Here is a 16,953-nt window from a genome sequence, read left to right as displayed (position 1 = left end):
CAGGCTTAGACTTGGAAGGTGGAGAAGCCTTCTTTGAAGAAGTAGAAGACAAGCAAGAACCTTTAGCAGGCTGAACTTTTCTCAACACCTTTGCCCCAGGAGATGATAAGTCTTCTTCAGCCATCCTCTTTCTGGAGGATACAGATGACCCAGAGGCTGCACTTTCTACCTCAGATAAAGGATTATCCTTGTCCTTAATCTTCTGTAGCCACAGAAGTAGGCGCCCTTCTCTATCCCAGAGGGCTTTCTGAGGGAAGGTCCTGCAGATCTTACAATCCCTCACCTCATGTTCCGGATAGAGGCAGTAGATACACTTCTTGTGAGGATCTTCAGAGAATAGCCGGAGCTTCCCACAGGATTCACAAGCCTAAAGAGAGACCTCTTAGAAGTTGATATCATGAAGTAAGCAAAAAACCAGAAAAAAACTGAAGTACTGAGCAGAGCACAGGGAGACTCCCTTCACACGACGTGCGGTAGAAAATCTGAGAGTCTGAGCCTCTGAGGAGAACATTCTGGTGGATGCTGTCACCTGATTGGCTGCAGTTTGGACTGTATATAATGACTGTGATAGTCATAGGTGTGGAAGTTTTTTTTCTTATAGCTTAGGCTATTTTACTTTCTGGTTTTACGTTACCGAGGTTTTTTGGTTATTATATGCATAATTATTGCTTTTTTATGTACCGTGGGACTCCCACTCCGACTGGGAATGATTCAGGCATGTGAATCTATGAAAGACACCCTAAATACTGGAGAAACTTACTTCTGGTCACTGTGGACAAAAAAACAACATTTCTTCCGTTAGGATGGGAATGCCTCCAATATGGTGTACAGTGATGACCACTGCTTCGAGCACCACACTGCAAACATCTGATATTATGGTTAACAAATTCTGACCCCAGCCTCATGCTAATCTAGCATCTGCACGGAGGTCTAGGCCTGGCCTTCACTTATGAATGGTCCTGGGCCTGTCCTGGATCTGGGGGAACGCACCAATTGAACTCTCTATAGTGACAAAAGGACGACTTTCCCTTTCATAATCTCCCACATTTAAGGTAAAGGTGACAGTATATAGTGATTATAGTATGACATGGCTTTTTACGATTGAAAGTCAACTGGCCATTGACCCAAAGTTCAACTGCTGGACGTGAACCCGAAATCCTACCGCCAAGATACCATGAGCCTGGAAGTCTGCATGCATGCTACTGAAGTCTGGTATGCATTATATGAGTGCCTAAGTAACCCAGAGGGACAGTGATAAGTGTTCCATTTTGTGTATGTACACAGACTGAGGTGAGATCGCTTACGCATAGATTGAAGTGTGCTGCTGACACTCCTTAGACTGGAAGGAGGAAACCCCAACACTGAAGTGTGGTGAGAGGTTTACCCTTTGAATTTCGATTATATCCTTTCTGATACAGTGCTGCTGATAAGTCTTCCTGGGGCTGCTGTTTAGTGGATAGCAAAGAAGGGTGGGACTGTAGCTTCTGTGTAGGGGTGTAAAGGGTCCTTTAAAAGGGAAGCAGCCATTTGTCTCTCTTCCTGATCGCTATCAATTGTGGCTGGTAATAGTCTGGTTCAGACTACTCGCACGAAAGCATCACTTTGTGAATCTGTCTAAACCTGGAGATGACCCTGCTATGAAGATCATCACTCAAGACAATAGCGGAGTCTTGAAGATAGCCAGAGGACACATGAAAAGGGCACAGACCCACACCAATTCTGGTTGCAAAATCAGGTCTGGTACACCCGGGAAATTCAAGTACAGGAACACCAGGCCAACCGGTGGATACCACTCTGTTCAACTTGTAATTGGCCTCACTAGGTTTTTAAGGGTTGGTAAACATACGTGTACCAAAACTGAATTAACAAAACAATATTAAAGGGAGATTAATGGCTAGTGCTAGTAGAAGTAGGAAATTCACGATATCTTACAAGAAAGGAGGTGCATCCAGTTCAGGAATGCAGAGATATATGTGTATGAAGTAGGGCTACGATGGTACTATGGGGTAGAGAAAACAAGACGTAACATTGACTAATTAAGGGGTTGCATCAGTTGGTCGATGCAAGTAAGCAAATGGTGCACCTAAAACAGGAGACTAGTAGAGTTGTCACAAGAAAGTATACAACCTACACGTTCCTGCAGCCAATCTCTCATTATTTTGACTACTGCCAACAATCATTATGGTTAACATTATGTTAGGCACAGATATGATATTGAGTCTCTGGACTTACTTTATGGAACACTGTGCATCATAAATCACCCTGTGAAGGCTCTCCAATGCCAACTGTGCATTTTTTCTGGCAGCATGAAGACTGGCGTTCTCCAAGTGACGAAGGTCTGCATTCTCAGCCTGGGAGTTTGCTAACTGGCCCTGTAATAAAATATTATTATATTACAAAAAAAACATCCATTGCTCTAGTTAATTGTTTTTGTCCTTTATGTAAATGCACGAAGTGAAACACAATTATTTGTTAAACATTTGAAAAGGTGTAAAGAAAATCATCTACCGAGATACAAATACAAAAAAACCTACCTGCGGGTAACCACTGCCGAGTTTTAGCGATTCTAACAAGTCCATGAGACTGCAAAGGATAACCCTGTGCTTGGAAATGAGCTTGGATGCTAATCACCAGAAGGGCAAGGCCCATGTATGTTTCGTCTTGGTGCCAGAATTCAAACTTTTCTCATTTTGCAATCTCCGTTGGTGCAAACAGATTGATTGAAGATTGTCCCATGGAAGAAGTATCAACCAAAAATGTTTTTTTTCTCTTGCTTGTGCTTGTTTTTATAATGGAGAACATCCTATACTTACTTCTTTGCCTGAGAAAAGCTTTATAATAAAATATATGCTATTCAACAGTACCCGATACGTCAATATCCCTACTACCCTTTCTTGAAATAGCTTTGATTGTCTCAAGCTGTTTCTTGATGTACAGTACCAGATCTTGTGGAGACACAGAACTTTGGGCTGACTGACATTAAAAGTGAAATCCCCAGCAGATGTAGCAGACCAGTAGATATCCAAGGATGTCTAATCGAGTTTCATTGAAATACAACATTCTAGCGCACGATGAGATTGTACTAAAAAAAGTCTTCAACATCCTGACAGTTAGCTCAGATACTTGAACGTTTGTAACTGTAGTAAAAGTGAAAGAATCCAGTCTTCAATGGGACACACAGGGCAGTACATACGAGGCGTTTCTGTGCAAAGTAGTGACAGATAAAAACATTTTATAAACACTTGGAGGAGTACCAGGGAAGAACACTTAACTGGTAGTGTTGCTTACCTACAGAAATTCTTGATAATAGTCTGGTACATCAAACTACTATTCCTGTAGGTCTCTGAAGGACTACAATGTGCTTCATGATATGGATGTCATTGGCAGGGAGAACATTACCAATGCCATGTCTGGTGGTTCATTGAACAAATGCATCCAATCCAGCAATTATTGTTACACAACTCAATCTATCAACCTCTGAAGGATGAAAGACCGAGTGGGCCCATCATGATTCGAACCTGTGACCATGAGGTAAAACACAGAATATCTGTTATTTAGCGCCAAGTAGCTCTGAAGGTGGGGGGTGTTCACTTTAGAAATATATATTAGGTTATATTTTTATAATGTCGTTTTTCAATTTATAAAGTGTTTTTAGGTTTTAGGTTCATAAATGGCAAAAGAACCTTAAACATCTTAGGGACTGGGAGTATTGCAAAAGACTTAATTTGGAAATGGGTCAATTTGCTTAAAAGGATACAGAAGCCAGTGCAATCTTTAAGCAAATCCTAGGTCGTTGAGCAACTGTGAAACCTGAAGCCTAGTCGTGTGCTTCTCTTGTTATTTTCCTCAGTCTGGTAGGAAAGCGAGGAGGCAGACAGGAAAGGAAATCTGAGACATTACTACATTTTTAATTACCGCTCTGAGAAAGGACATGCAGATCTGCTAATAATGCTTAGCTTGATCATCAAGCAGAAATTAGTTAATTGCCTGTAACTTCAGTTCTCCCGCATTGATATCTTTTATATATTCACATGCTTCATTCTTTTCCAGTCATCAGGCTGGGAAACCCCAGTAATTTTAAAGAGCAATGACCAGTGTTCAGATGGTCATAGGTCTCATTGCACTCACTGAATTAACACAGATACATGACATTTATTTTGTATGGACAATACAAACGACATACATTTATAAGATCAAGTCCTGATGTCCTGCAGTCAACTAGGTAAGGGTTGCCCCCTGTTCAAGCAGGCGATTGCACACTGGCTGTCATTCTGTGTCACCTTGTACCACAGCAAAGAGATATATCCACTCCAGGGAAGAGAAAGGGCACCCTCCACCAGGAGCATGGTTTTGGCAACTGCACTCTACACTGGTGTGCCCGTACAAGGCACCTGCTATGCAGCTACATGGAAGAGAAGGCACAGGTTCACAAAGCACTGCTGCCTGGATGTGAACGCAGCAGCGACTCTTCAGTGTGGCAAGGCAGTCCTTCGCACTCCGTTTCAGTGAAGGTGAGCCTACTCTCTGCTCTGTAATAACGTATATGTACTTCTTCAAGCATGTAAATATATGAAAGATCCAATGCTGAATAAATTAGTTACTTACCTGTTAATTCTGTTCTCCGGTTTTGGTATCTTTCATACATTCACATTCAACTCTCCTGCAACCCAGGGGAGATGGTCATAATGTACCCTGCTCACACATTGTGGTATGAAATCCGAGCTATGGTGGCCTCTAGGGGGGAGTTGGAGAACTTGGCACTACTACCTCATTGGCTGCAATTTGGATTGTTTCAAATGAGGTCGAAGTGCTACTAAACAATGTTGTTGAGGCCTATGACCATCTTCACACTGCTTACTGCTACATAAAGTTACCAGGGATTTCCAGGCGAACAATAGGAAATAATTCAAGCATGTGAATATGAAGATTCAATGCTGGAAAACTTTATTTTCTGCCATTTCTATGAGATTTCAAAGCTTTCAGAATTTATGAAATTCAAACAGTGTTGTTTGTGAAACAGTCTGCAGACTGTGCACGTTTCTCTTGTTTATCGAAACCCACGTTTTTTGCACACAAAATTAAAAGACTAAAATACCAGTTTTATGCCCTGTGGATACTCTTATAGGGTGGCAGAAAGGAAACTAAAATGTTGCGCAAGAGGACTTTTTTTTATTATTTAAAAAAAAAAAAATAATAATTTAACACTGCAGGGCTACAAACAGAACTGTAGATCCAATGTAATTTGTTTATACACTAAAAGTAAATTGAGCAAAGTATCTCAAGCATACGTCCTCTAAGAAACATGCGGGGCATGCAACTCCCTAGGATGCTATACGGTTTTATAAGAGCTGGCAAGCAGTATCTGTGCACTTCACTTTATACAATGATAGAAGTATAAACTGCATAAAACACTAAAACCAATGATCAATTATTACAAATAAACCATAACTCAAAAATATCTACAAATCAAAGATAGCAATAGAAATAAAGGCGGCTTGGGATGATATATTTGATGATCATCAGAACATATAATTTGGGACAAAACCTCTCTCAAACCAATAATAAAATGTAAACCTTGAAATAAAAGAGAACCATGACATAGGAGAACTACAACACCGCTGCCCGTGATGGACGCCGAAACACTACTGTAAGAATACAATTCAAACACAATGTTGAAGAAACCATCAGTCGTCTACTCCATTGCCGCTCCTGTGAGTGTAAGGAATAGGAGAGTCGTCTACTCCATTGCCGCTCCTGTGAGTGTAAGGAATAGGAGAGTCTATCATAATGGAAAAGTAATTCATTTAAAAAGTGTAGCAGAGATAAAAATCAACTACAATTCACACCAGCAGCACTACAGAAATGCCTCAGTATAACTGCAGATCAGCTGACAAACATAGCTAAGAAGCTTCTGATTTTATCACCATAAACAACCAGGATCTCAATGTTCTGGGACCAAAAAAATCGGTTTAAATGAATGTCCCCCTAAATACCCTATAACTCTCCTGGATAGATTGGAAAAAGACGGGGTGGGGGTTGGAAAAGTAATATAAAAAAAAAAAAACATGGGAGATGCTAAAGAAAGTTGATCAAATCTACCTTCCTGTGCCTATCGATTAACGAATCACCATGAGCAATTCAAACTTCACGTCATCTATTGGTTACCTGGGGGCGTGGCTTGAATGGAGAAGATGTTGAACGCGTGAGCGAGGAGCTCCGCACCAGCCGATCACTTCTCCTGTCATAACTTGCAGCTGGGGCATCTTTCAACGTCCCCTCCGTTGACCAGGTGCTGGTAGAGGTCTGGAGGGCACTCGGTCCGACTTCTGGGGCTCCCGGTGCTGTGAACCGATAGCTGCGGCGGCAGATGAGGCTTGGCGGACTGCGGCTGTACGGGCTGATCCCGGGGGCGGACACAGCTTGAGTCCACACCCCAGTCGCAGGGCCACGCACAGGCCGCGCCAACCAGTGAGCCTATCCCAGTCGTAGATGCCTGCGGTGGAGCCGGAGACTGGCTACGGGAAATAGCAATCTGCTTGTGGGCTGCCGGGAGCACGGAGATCAGGGCCGGCGGTCTCCTGGGGCTGGGAAATGGACTCTGGAACGACTTGGGCCTGCACCAGGGGACCACTCCTGTCGCAGTGATAGCGGCGCCCTAAAAAGGTACCAGGAGGTCAGGTTGACTGCGCGACCCTGCACCTGAACGAGAACCTCCGGGAGCAAGACTAGAAGGTTAGGAACTGCAGAAATAAAGGGTCCTGCGGCAGTCTGGGGCAGGAGACGGCACTAAGTGAAATTGCGCAACAAGCCATCTTGTCCCTCCCCGCTTTGGAATGGTGCTGGCGGGGTCCCCGCTGCCTCTGCCCGGACTCCTGGCTGCGGCCAATTTCTAAAATTGCTTTGGATGGTGTTTTAGGTGTGAGGCACCGGCGCACACGGACACTGCCGCTCTGCCGCACTGAGAAGCAACCTGTGTCCAGCACCCCATCACCAACACGGGGATTAAACCCTCTTCTGCCCGGTTGGTTACAGGCAGAGTTCTACGTTACCACATAGCGCCACAGTCTGGTGGAGCGGCTACGTGCCCTGGGCCCTCCCACACACACCGCCTTACTGACTGTGCGCTGGTTGGATGAATCGGACGACAAGGTTGCCTCCCGGTCCGGAGTGTCCATCAGCGTGAACAAGCCAAGGGGTTGGTGGTCTGAGCCGCTGGAGGGTCGCTGGGACTTAGGTGACGACTAGACTCACGGTACCGGGCACCGGAGCCTGGACCCACCACGTGACAGAGACCTACGCCCCTGATCGGACCCTGGGGTGAGTAGGTGCGAACCCTTGGAAACGGGAGACAGTGGGGAGAGCAGATCAGGCTCGCGTTCTAGCCCACAGCGACGGCTACATCGTGGTGGGCGGTCCCTCGCTGACCCGGATCCTGGCAACTGGTGCACACCATGAGCTGGGAGCCCACCTAGGAGTGGCTCTTGTCATGGGGAAACTTAGAGGTCGCCAGGCTGGCACTGAGCAGGACCCGGAAGACAGTGCGCAGGAACAGTCACAATCCAATCTGGATGACCCCTTCCAACGGCAATTCAACAAAGTGCTGGAGGCAATTGCAGATACTAAGGCGACCCTCCACCCAGATATGAACACTGTCGCGGCGGGTCTTGGCCTGCTGCATGAAGAACATCAAAAACTGTCAGAGGGTCAAAGGGACGGAGCATGCCGTGGCTGAGTTGGCACCCGCCCATAAGGCATTGGAACAACAGATGGGAGCTCTCACGGACAGAGTGGGTCAGTTGGGACGCAGGGCGGAGGACGCTGAAGGGCGTAATAGGAGGAACAATGTGCGTGTCCTAGGCCTGCCGGAAGGAATAGAAGGTGGCGACATGGTGGCCTTTCTGGAGCAATGGTTTAAGACGGTCGTGGCGCCGGAGGGCCTCTCCTCCTTCTACACTCTCGAACGGGCGCATAGGGTGCCAGCCAGACCTTTGGCACCTGGACGGCCTTCATGTCCGGTGGTAGCTCGCCTGCTCCACTTTCACGACAGAGACCTCCTCCTACGAAAGGCGAGAGCGACTGAACCCTTTACGGTGGATAATAGTAAAGTTTCCCTCTTTCCAGATTATACGCTGGAGGTCTAGAGGAAACGGACTTCCTATCTAGATGTCAAGAGAGCCCTAAGAAACTTGGGCCTTCAGTATTCCCTGATGTTCCCGGCCTGACTCCATATCCTGCTAGATGGGACTGCTCATTACTTTGATATTCCTAGCAGTGCATGGGACTGGCTAGAGGTCTACAAAAGGCGAGACTCCCATGGCTGGAGGCCCCAGGAGCGTTGAACGACAACCTCTGGAACAATGGAAACGACTACGGCGGCGCACTCGCAAAGGGACCTCCAAGAAACAGACTCCATCACAGACTGAGACGGAGAGGGCCGGGGCTCTACGGGCGGTGGCAGACCTGATGGGGAGCCAGATAATAGCTTCAGGTGCAGAGGCCAGTTCCTCTAAAGAGTCCAACGGCAATGAAACAGTCCCCTCCCACAGCGATAGCACAAACATGCCGGAGGTAACACCTCCAACTGCGGATGGTATCATCTGATGAGACTGGTAACTAAGGACTGCTGTATCACCTAGAGACTTGTTGTCAGAATGTTGCCACTCTGGGCCCCGTGCTGTGTACCTTTTATTGCAGGCTGGTGCGCCCTCCCCAATAGGAACACTTCTCTTCACTTTTTCTTGCTCTTTCCTGCCTGACCTACCCCCGTTGACTGCCAAACTAGGTTGCGGCCTCAATTAGCACGTACTGTTTAATATGATGTTTGGGCGGCTGACCGTTGTCGGACTGCCCTGGGATCGTGGAGTTAACCACCATAAGGGTTTTTTCGTTGTTGTTTTTATGACCTGGTGTGAACGCAGAGGAGCGGGAAGTTTTGTACACCAAGTGGATGGGGTGGAGACTTTGGTTCCCAGGATGTTCCTTGGTTTGAAGCGGCGGGAATGGCTGTGACAACAGCATATACGGTTCATAACATGGAACATTAGAGGGATGGGGTCCATGGCGAAGCGCTCCAACATTTATTCGTATTTGCGGCGTAGGGACATCCACATAGCATTTTTGCAGGAAACTCATTTAAATAGCGAGGAAGCTGGGAAACTGCAACGACGATGGAGGGGCCAGGTATTTGCGACCACTTGTTCAGCCTTTGCTAGGGGGGTATTGATTTGGGTAAAACCAGGGGTCCTCTTTGCAGTAAAGAGATCATAGTTAGACGAGGGAGGAAGATATGTCCTGGTGGCTGAGAGAATGGCAGGTCGCGAAGTTACACTTGGGACTGTACATGCCCCTAATCAGGATCAGGTTGGCTTTTTGGATCTATTTTCTGCTGCATTGGCGAGTAATATACGAGGCAATCAGATCCTTGGGGGAGATTTCAACTGTGTTGTGGATGTTGATATAGATCGGTCGCATCCGCCCTTGCTGGGGTCCCCGACTCGCCGCACTGCTCTGGGGTTCCGTGCCTGGATGGAACACTGGAGACTTGTGGATACATGGCATCTACAACATGATAGTCATAGGGAATTTTCCTTCTTTTCCCCAGTACACCAAGTGCACACGCGACATGTTTCTATGTTCCCCTGCTTTTAATAGTACTATCACGCACTCAGAGTATCTGGGATGTACATTGTCGGACCACAGTCCATTACTGATCACGCACCAGCCCTTAGGACGATGTCCCCACATGGAGACTCAATCCAGCGATGCTGGACAATGATCCATTTCGGACTTCATTACACACTCTTCTTGATACTTATTTCCTTATTAATGCTAATACTGCATCCTCAGTCGGAGTGGAATGGGAGGCATTTAAGGTGGTGGTACGGGGCTACTGCCTGGGACAGGCGACTGGGGTCTATAGGGAGCTCCGGCAGGAGGTACTCCAACTGGAGGGCACCATTCGTAGGTTAGATAATTTTCAAGGTACAGGGGAGGCATCTCACCTGGAGTTGCAGGAAGCCCACAATTGTTCGATGTGGCCATGGGTCGCCTACGCTGCTACAATTATAACGAATATCTTGACAGGGTGCAGAGAGAGGAAAGGAAAGGAAGACGGTCGTCGCCTAGCTAGATTAATCCGGCCCGAGCTGGGTGGCTCCCCTATTACCCAACTGACAACGGAGGATGGTGTGCTATTGTATTGTGCGGATGACGTTAATGACTCCTTCGTCGCGTATTATGAACAAATCTATATGGCCCCGGTAGCAGTCCCTTGCTCTGCGGTAAGGGAGTTCCTGGATCCACTACCACGTAGGGTGTTGGAGGATGAAGATAGGGAGGGGCTGGGAGACCCAATCATTCTGCAGGAAATACAAGCTGCTATCCACGGGATGGCATTGGGTAAGACGCCAGGACTGGACGGACTCCCGGCCGAGTTTTATCAGCGCTTCTCATACATACGTGCACCACAACTGGTTAAGGTGTATGCGGATGCCTATGAGACTGGGGTGCTGCCTGCCTCCGCTCGGAGTGCTCTGGTAATTCCTCTTCCAAAAACCAAGTGGTCGAGGGCTGGGGTCAAGGACTATAGGCCCCTCTCCATGCTTTCCTTGGACTTCAAGATTCTGAGCAAGGTACTAGCTGGTAGATTAGTTCCCCATATGCAAACGCTAGTGCACCCAAATCAGAATGGGTTTATTCCTACCCGCAACACCTCGTACAATCTCCGTAGGCTTTATTCCATTCTGTATCATGCTGATGCCCCGCTCTGCCTCCAGGCTGCAGTGCTTTCCGTTGACCTGGAAAAAGCTTTTGATATGGTGGGATGGAGGTATCGGTTTGAAGTGATGAGGAAAATGGTGTTCGGTGAGGACTGGATCCGTTTGATACGGTTGTTGTATGCAGCACCCACTGCCAGGGTCCGAACGGGCAGAACAATATCCAGGGAGTATGGTGTGTTTCGGGGGACTAGGCAGGGGTGTCCCCTTTCCCCCCTCCTTTTCGCCCTGGTGATAGAACCTATAGCCGAAAGACTTCGCCAGGGGGGTACTGGGATTGTACTGGATCTGCTGGGCGGATACACTATGTCTCCCTCTATGCAGATGATCTTCTGGTGTATCGTGGGTACCCCGACGGTAATGCAAATACTGGAAGACTTTGCCAGGCTATCGTGTCTGCGGGTCAATAAAAAAAAAAAAAGACTCATCTATTCCCAGTAGCTGGTCCCCTCCCTTGAACGGATGCTCGGATGCCCGACATTGTATGGGCCCAGAACACATTCAAGTATTTGGGTATACAGGTGTTCCACTCGCTTGAGGATCTGAAGGAGGGTAACCTATGAAAGGCGGTGCGCTCTTTACGGGTGTGTGTTCACTTTTGGCACACGCTGCAGCTGCCAGTGATGTCCCAGGTCTCCCTATCCAAGATGGTCATGCTTCCTTGTTTGTTGTACTTCTTTGTTAATCTTCCGGTCCTTATGCCTAGTGGTTGGTTCCGCCCCCTGAATGCTCTGCTCCGGGACCTGGTGTGGGGAGATGGTCGTGTCCGAGTGTCTCTGGCGAGGCTACAGTGTCCACCTGCTGAAGGGGGGCTAGGAGTGCCGAATTTTGTAAACTATATGTTGGCTGGTCACCTGCAGTGGCTAGCGCAATGGATTGAAGAGGTTAACGAAGCCCGTCCCAGATTAGTAACGGCAAAAGTGCTAAATTCACTGACACCCACACCGTACTGTTTGTATTACAACGTACTGCCTTTCAGGCCTGGCGGAGATGTTGGAATAGAGGAGGCCAACCTGCCTTTGGTGGGTCCACTGCACGGAGATCCCCAATCTGTCGTTTACTGCTGAGCAATCGATACAGTTGGGGATTGTTTTTGTACAAGTGCCTAATTCCCTTTGATGGCCTTGTGGAGGATTGTGGTCTACCCCCAGGGCAGTTTCTGCATTATGAAGCCCTGGCCCAAACCTTTGCACTGTTTTGGGGGAGGGGTGGGGGTGAGGGGAAACGAGCCAGAAACACATCTGGTGCTCCATGCCTTGTTCACGCTTGGAAATGCAAGGCACCTAGTGAAATTGTTTTATGTGGCTCTCCAGGAGGCCTCCGTGCATCCCTTGACCAGATTACATGCTAAATGGGATGTGATTGGGGGTAGGGTGTTAATAGATGCGGAATGGCGAAGAGTTTTGCACTACCCTAAGAAGATCTCTCGGAACTCCCTCCTTAAATACCTACAGTTTAATTACACACATATGGCTTACATGACCCCATACCGACTTAACGTGACATATGGAGGTGAGGTTCGTTCTTGCCCCAGATTTTCGCATCATATGATTTGGGAGTGTGGAATCTTGTGGCCTTTCTGAGAGGCAGTGCTGGGTAAGCTGGTGGAAGTATTGGGCAGGGACCTACCTCTCACAATACAGACGTGTATCTTAGGTCTTTTTCCTAGACCGCCTAAGCGTAAAGTAGGGAACAGACTTCTGGGCTTGGGGCTGGGACTAGCGAAACATTGTATTGCACTGGAATGGAAATCTACCAGGGGACCACAATTTGCAAACTGGCAGAGAGATGTGGTTGTGTGGGGTGGAGCAGAAGGCAGAGCACTCAGCTGGGAGGAATCTAAGGGCTTCAGGAAGCTTCCCATGGCAGGCCAGTGGAGGGGGGTGCTGGTGACTTGGGAGAACCCAGAGGGACAGGAGGCGGGAGTGATAGAATCGGGTCCCGAATCGGACATGGGCGAGCGCTCAGTGGTGCCCTAGATTGAACCGCATATTACCACCTAAGACGGCTTGGAGCCCAGATAATGTGGCGCGTCCAAAGGCCGTGCGGGTGAAACACTCGCTGACTTATTGCAAACCTGGGGGCAGAAACCTTATCTGCAGCTATGGGACCCTTCCTTGTTTGTTAATCTGCTTGTCCCCTGCTGTAATTGTCTTCATATACTGTGTCCCCACCACTAGCTGCACTGAAAATATTTGCTGTTTCCCCCTCTAGATAAGGTCTCCAGTTTTTTTTTTTCTTTGCCCCAGTTGGGTATCCATAAATGCATGTAGTTGATTTTTGCATTGTTTGGGCATCCTGAACTATTGTTGGTTGAACCCACACTGGACATTATCTTGTATTAAGTATTCTGGACCATGCACTGAGACTACAGACGTTGTTCTAACTTATGGATATCCTGATATTCACTCTTGGAAATGTCTTTCCTCTGCCAATTATATGAAAACGTGTATTATTAAAATTTAAAAAAAAATAAAGATACTTTTAAAAAAAAATCTATTAATTACCTGCAGAGAATAAAATCTTTATGGAACAAATGATCGAACACATCACTGAATCCCTAATTGTCTAACGTAATACCATTTTCTAAAAGGAAATCAACATCACAACCTGAAGCACATCATGAATACAACTGCTTCAAAATACTGGAAGAGTCAAAAATATCAGCTCAGTGTTTTTTGAGGGTAGGAAAAATAGGCACAAAATGTATCCCTCAAGAACTTATTGCAGCTTGCAGTCAAAGCAGCAAATATAAAAATCGTTTTTTTCTTCACTGACAAATTTACACAAAAAAATCCCAAAAGTTGGCTGAGATTTTAGAAGACTAAACCCTCTCAAATCCAGAAATGACATCCAGCATCTCCAAAATGACGATTTCTCCTCGTTGAAAAGGTAGAGCTCTACTATCCCATTCTTGAAGACATAGGAACATAAACCCACCACTCCAAAAGCTGGGGCACCTGAATCTCCTTCATAGAAATCTCCCCCAATAGAATTATACACAATTGCTAAAGTCAAACACTCCTCCCATTTCATTGAGTTAATCCTACAAATGTTTCACACGGAAATTAGCTCTATTACTCCATGCTCGTGCAATTGGATTAACACATCCTTGGTTCAAGGAACCAGGGAGGTGAAATAAGGTCCTGTACATAGCTGCCACCACTGATCCTTAGTAATTAGATTGTGCCAGTGTGCAGATTTCCAAGTTGGAATCTTAATCACATGGGCCAGAGGAGTCCATTCTACAGAAGGGGAGGGTCATGAGTCGGGGAGGAATCTGCAGTTACATAGAGTATTCACCATAGAGAGTGTTCCCGAAGGTAAGTAACTTGTTTTTCTGATGGATACTTCTAACTGCAGATTCCTCCCCTTGTGAATAGATATCACAGTTGTACCTCACCAGACAGTAGGTCTGTGAAATGCTTCTGAACAGGAAATCCTATAGGACCGTACAGGCAATATGCCCCTCCAGCCGGACCAGGCTATCCAGGCAGCAACTTTTCCTCTAGTGGAATGAGCCTGTAGGCCTTCGAGGATTTGTTTATTGGACATTCAATAAAGACTTTGATACAAAGACAATCCGTCATGCACAGTTTTTCTCTTATTTGCCCCACAGAACCCCACAAAGAGCTAATCATCCATCCAGTGGTACCTGGTGCAATGAATTAAAAGTGGAGAGCTCAGGGCGTGGCTTGACAGCCAACAATGGCAGATGCGCGAGCTAGAGGCTCCGCACCTGCCTGCTAATTATCTTACTGAATACACGGTTATACAGGTCCACGGCCGACGACAAAAGCACCGGGTTGACATTAGAGGTGCCGTAAGTCATCGGAGCCGTCTTCTCGAACAAGAAGAGGCTGCTCAGCTTGGATCTTGCAGAATCGAAGGTTGAACCTGCTCTCCAAAAATAGCGACGCCACAGCTTTGAACAGAGGAACCAGAGTAGCCCTAGGCTAACCCACAGAGCTGAACCTGATCAACCATGGGACTTCGGAGACTGCCCGGCTCAGGCTGTGTATTGCACGACCCCGTGAGCGAAGGAGCTGCACTACCACATTGTGAGGCCTATGGAAGGGTGTAACACCCAAAGAACCTGCAACTGACGCGATGTGGCGAGGTGACCATTGCAGCTTCCTCCACAGTAGCCCTGGGCTGATCTGCGGTCTGTGGGTTTTGGACGTGAGCGAACTCTCTCTGAGGAAGCAGTACAGCAGCGAACAACATAGGGGAGCATGGACCAAGCTGGACTTGTAGGAGGTGTGAGTAGTCCGGGCGGTTCTCCAGCAGAGGTGATAAATGCTCGGGCCTAGGTCGGGGCCCGGTGCAGACAACGGTGTGGCTGGGCCTGGCCTCCACCACCTCCACATACCTCTCTTCTGCTGCCTAAATGGAGACACAGCCGCTGAAGAAACGAGACGGTGGAACCTCAGCTGAGTAAGTGACTGGGTTCTGGTGGAGATGTGGTGAGTGGGCCACCCTTCCAGTGGGACGCCGGATACTAGGACCTGAATCGGGGCCCGGCGAACAGTGGGGGGCGGCCCTGTGTGGTTGGACCTGGCACTTTCTATGTGGGCTGACCCCTGTCCTGTGTATGGCCTTGCCTTAGACCGGCACTGTGAGTGGGGGTGGCACCCGAAATGAAGAGGCTATATTCGACCTGGCCTGTGGCACACGCTGCCGGAGATGGGGGTAAATAATACTGGTTGATCCATCCCCCTCGTGGCCCCGTGAGTACCAGACACCCTGGTGGGCCAGTGACAGAGGGTGGCGCCTCTGGGTGTCTTAGCTGGGGGCTGATGGGACCCCATAGGAGCGTAGAGCAGGTGTGACTCGCTTAGGGGATCGGTGTCCGGTGACCACAAATATCTTCCCCTCCGGTGACTCCCGCACACCTGCGACCTCTCTGGGCCGGACACAGGTGTCGGATTGAGACTGCTAGGATAAGGACTGACTGGCTTGGAGCAGAGCGCACAGCAGTCATGGGTGGGGTGCCTCATGGGGGCCCCTTCCTCCTCTTCTATTACACTGCAATTCTCTATAATTGGGTGGATGGGACTGATCTATGAGTAGACCTTGGGCTTGCAGCGGAGAACACACCTGCAGGGCTGATACAAGCCCTGTTGACAGAGCAGAAATTTGATGTGTGGAAGGGACACATTGGAGATCTGATATTTACATTGATACCCAGGGACCCCTCCACCTACTGGAACACCACGGCGAGGAGCGGCTCACTGACACAACCGGGGTGGCAACAAGATCTCGTTCAGTAACACTGACAGAAATGGGCAAGTAAAAAGCAAAATCAGTGGGGGGAACCCAAAGAACATGAGGATGATCCTCTGGAGCAACATCAAGAGACCTTCAGACCGAGAAGACCCAGTGCAGCAACAGCTGGCTAGAATCCTAGAGGCCATAGCCGATACTTAAGCCACGCTACATCAGGACATTAGTACTGTATCAGTAGGGCTGGGGCTTTTTAAGGCAGAACATATCAAGCTATATGAAAGGGTAAAAACAGCAGAGTCCATGATCGCTGACCTTAATCCTGCACAAACAGCGTTGACACTCCAGGTGGCAGATCTTTCAGATAAGAGTCTGTACACTTGAGCGTATAGCGGAAGATACAGAAGGCCATAATTGAAGCAACAACATTCGTGTGGTAGGCTTGGCTGAAGGAGTGTAAGTCAGAGATACGATTGCCTTCCTTGAACCTTGGCTCCGCACAGTTGTCGCACCAGGGGGCTTAGCGTCATTCTATACATTTGAAAGAGCCCACTGTGTCCCTGCCCACCCGCCATCTCTGGGATGCCTCCCACGCCCGGTTGTGGCTAAGCTCCTGCACTATGGACAGAGACATATTACTGCATAAAGCACGATCAGAAGGCCCCTTTGTAGATTACTGTAAGGTCTCCGTATATCCCGACTATAGGTTAGAGGTCAAAAGGAAACTAGCTTCTTTTCTCGACGTGAAGAAAGCCCTGCGAGAAGAAGGCCTTCAGTACTCTTGTAATGTTTCCTGCGCACCTCCGCATAATGCTGGACAGGAAAACACACTTTTGTGAAACTCCCAAAATGTTGAATATTGATTTCTCCAAGAACTCATTAAGTATGCATGAACATCTATTCCTTAGGGGTTCATTCATGACTTTCCTCTGCCCGACTTTTACGTCAATAC

The 16,953-nt window shown here is 47.7% G+C and overlaps 1 protein-coding gene across 4 annotated transcripts in view; it reads right to left on the bottom strand.

Annotated features, from left to right (window-relative positions):
• The window catches only part of ENTR1 (endosome associated trafficking regulator 1), a 251,098-nt gene that overhangs the window by 40,529 nt on the left and 193,616 nt on the right, over positions 1–16,953 (bottom strand). For 3 of the 4 annotated variants that reach the window (XM_085613139.1, XM_085613120.1, XM_085613114.1), the window contains exon 7: positions 2,233–2,372. In XM_085613139.1, coding sequence (XP_085469265.1) covers positions 2,233–2,372 — 140 coding nt within the window. Of the gene's footprint in view, positions 1–2,232; positions 2,373–5,151; positions 5,755–16,953 lie in introns of those variants that run through there. The other variant, XM_085613130.1, reaches the window with a different exon arrangement.

Source organism: Triturus cristatus, chromosome 1_2 (genome assembly GCF_964204655.1).
Source record: "Triturus cristatus chromosome 1_2, aTriCri1.1, whole genome shotgun sequence".
Taxonomy (NCBI): domain Eukaryota; kingdom Metazoa; phylum Chordata; class Amphibia; order Caudata; family Salamandridae; genus Triturus; species Triturus cristatus.
This window is presented reverse-complemented; position numbering and strand designations above follow the sequence as displayed.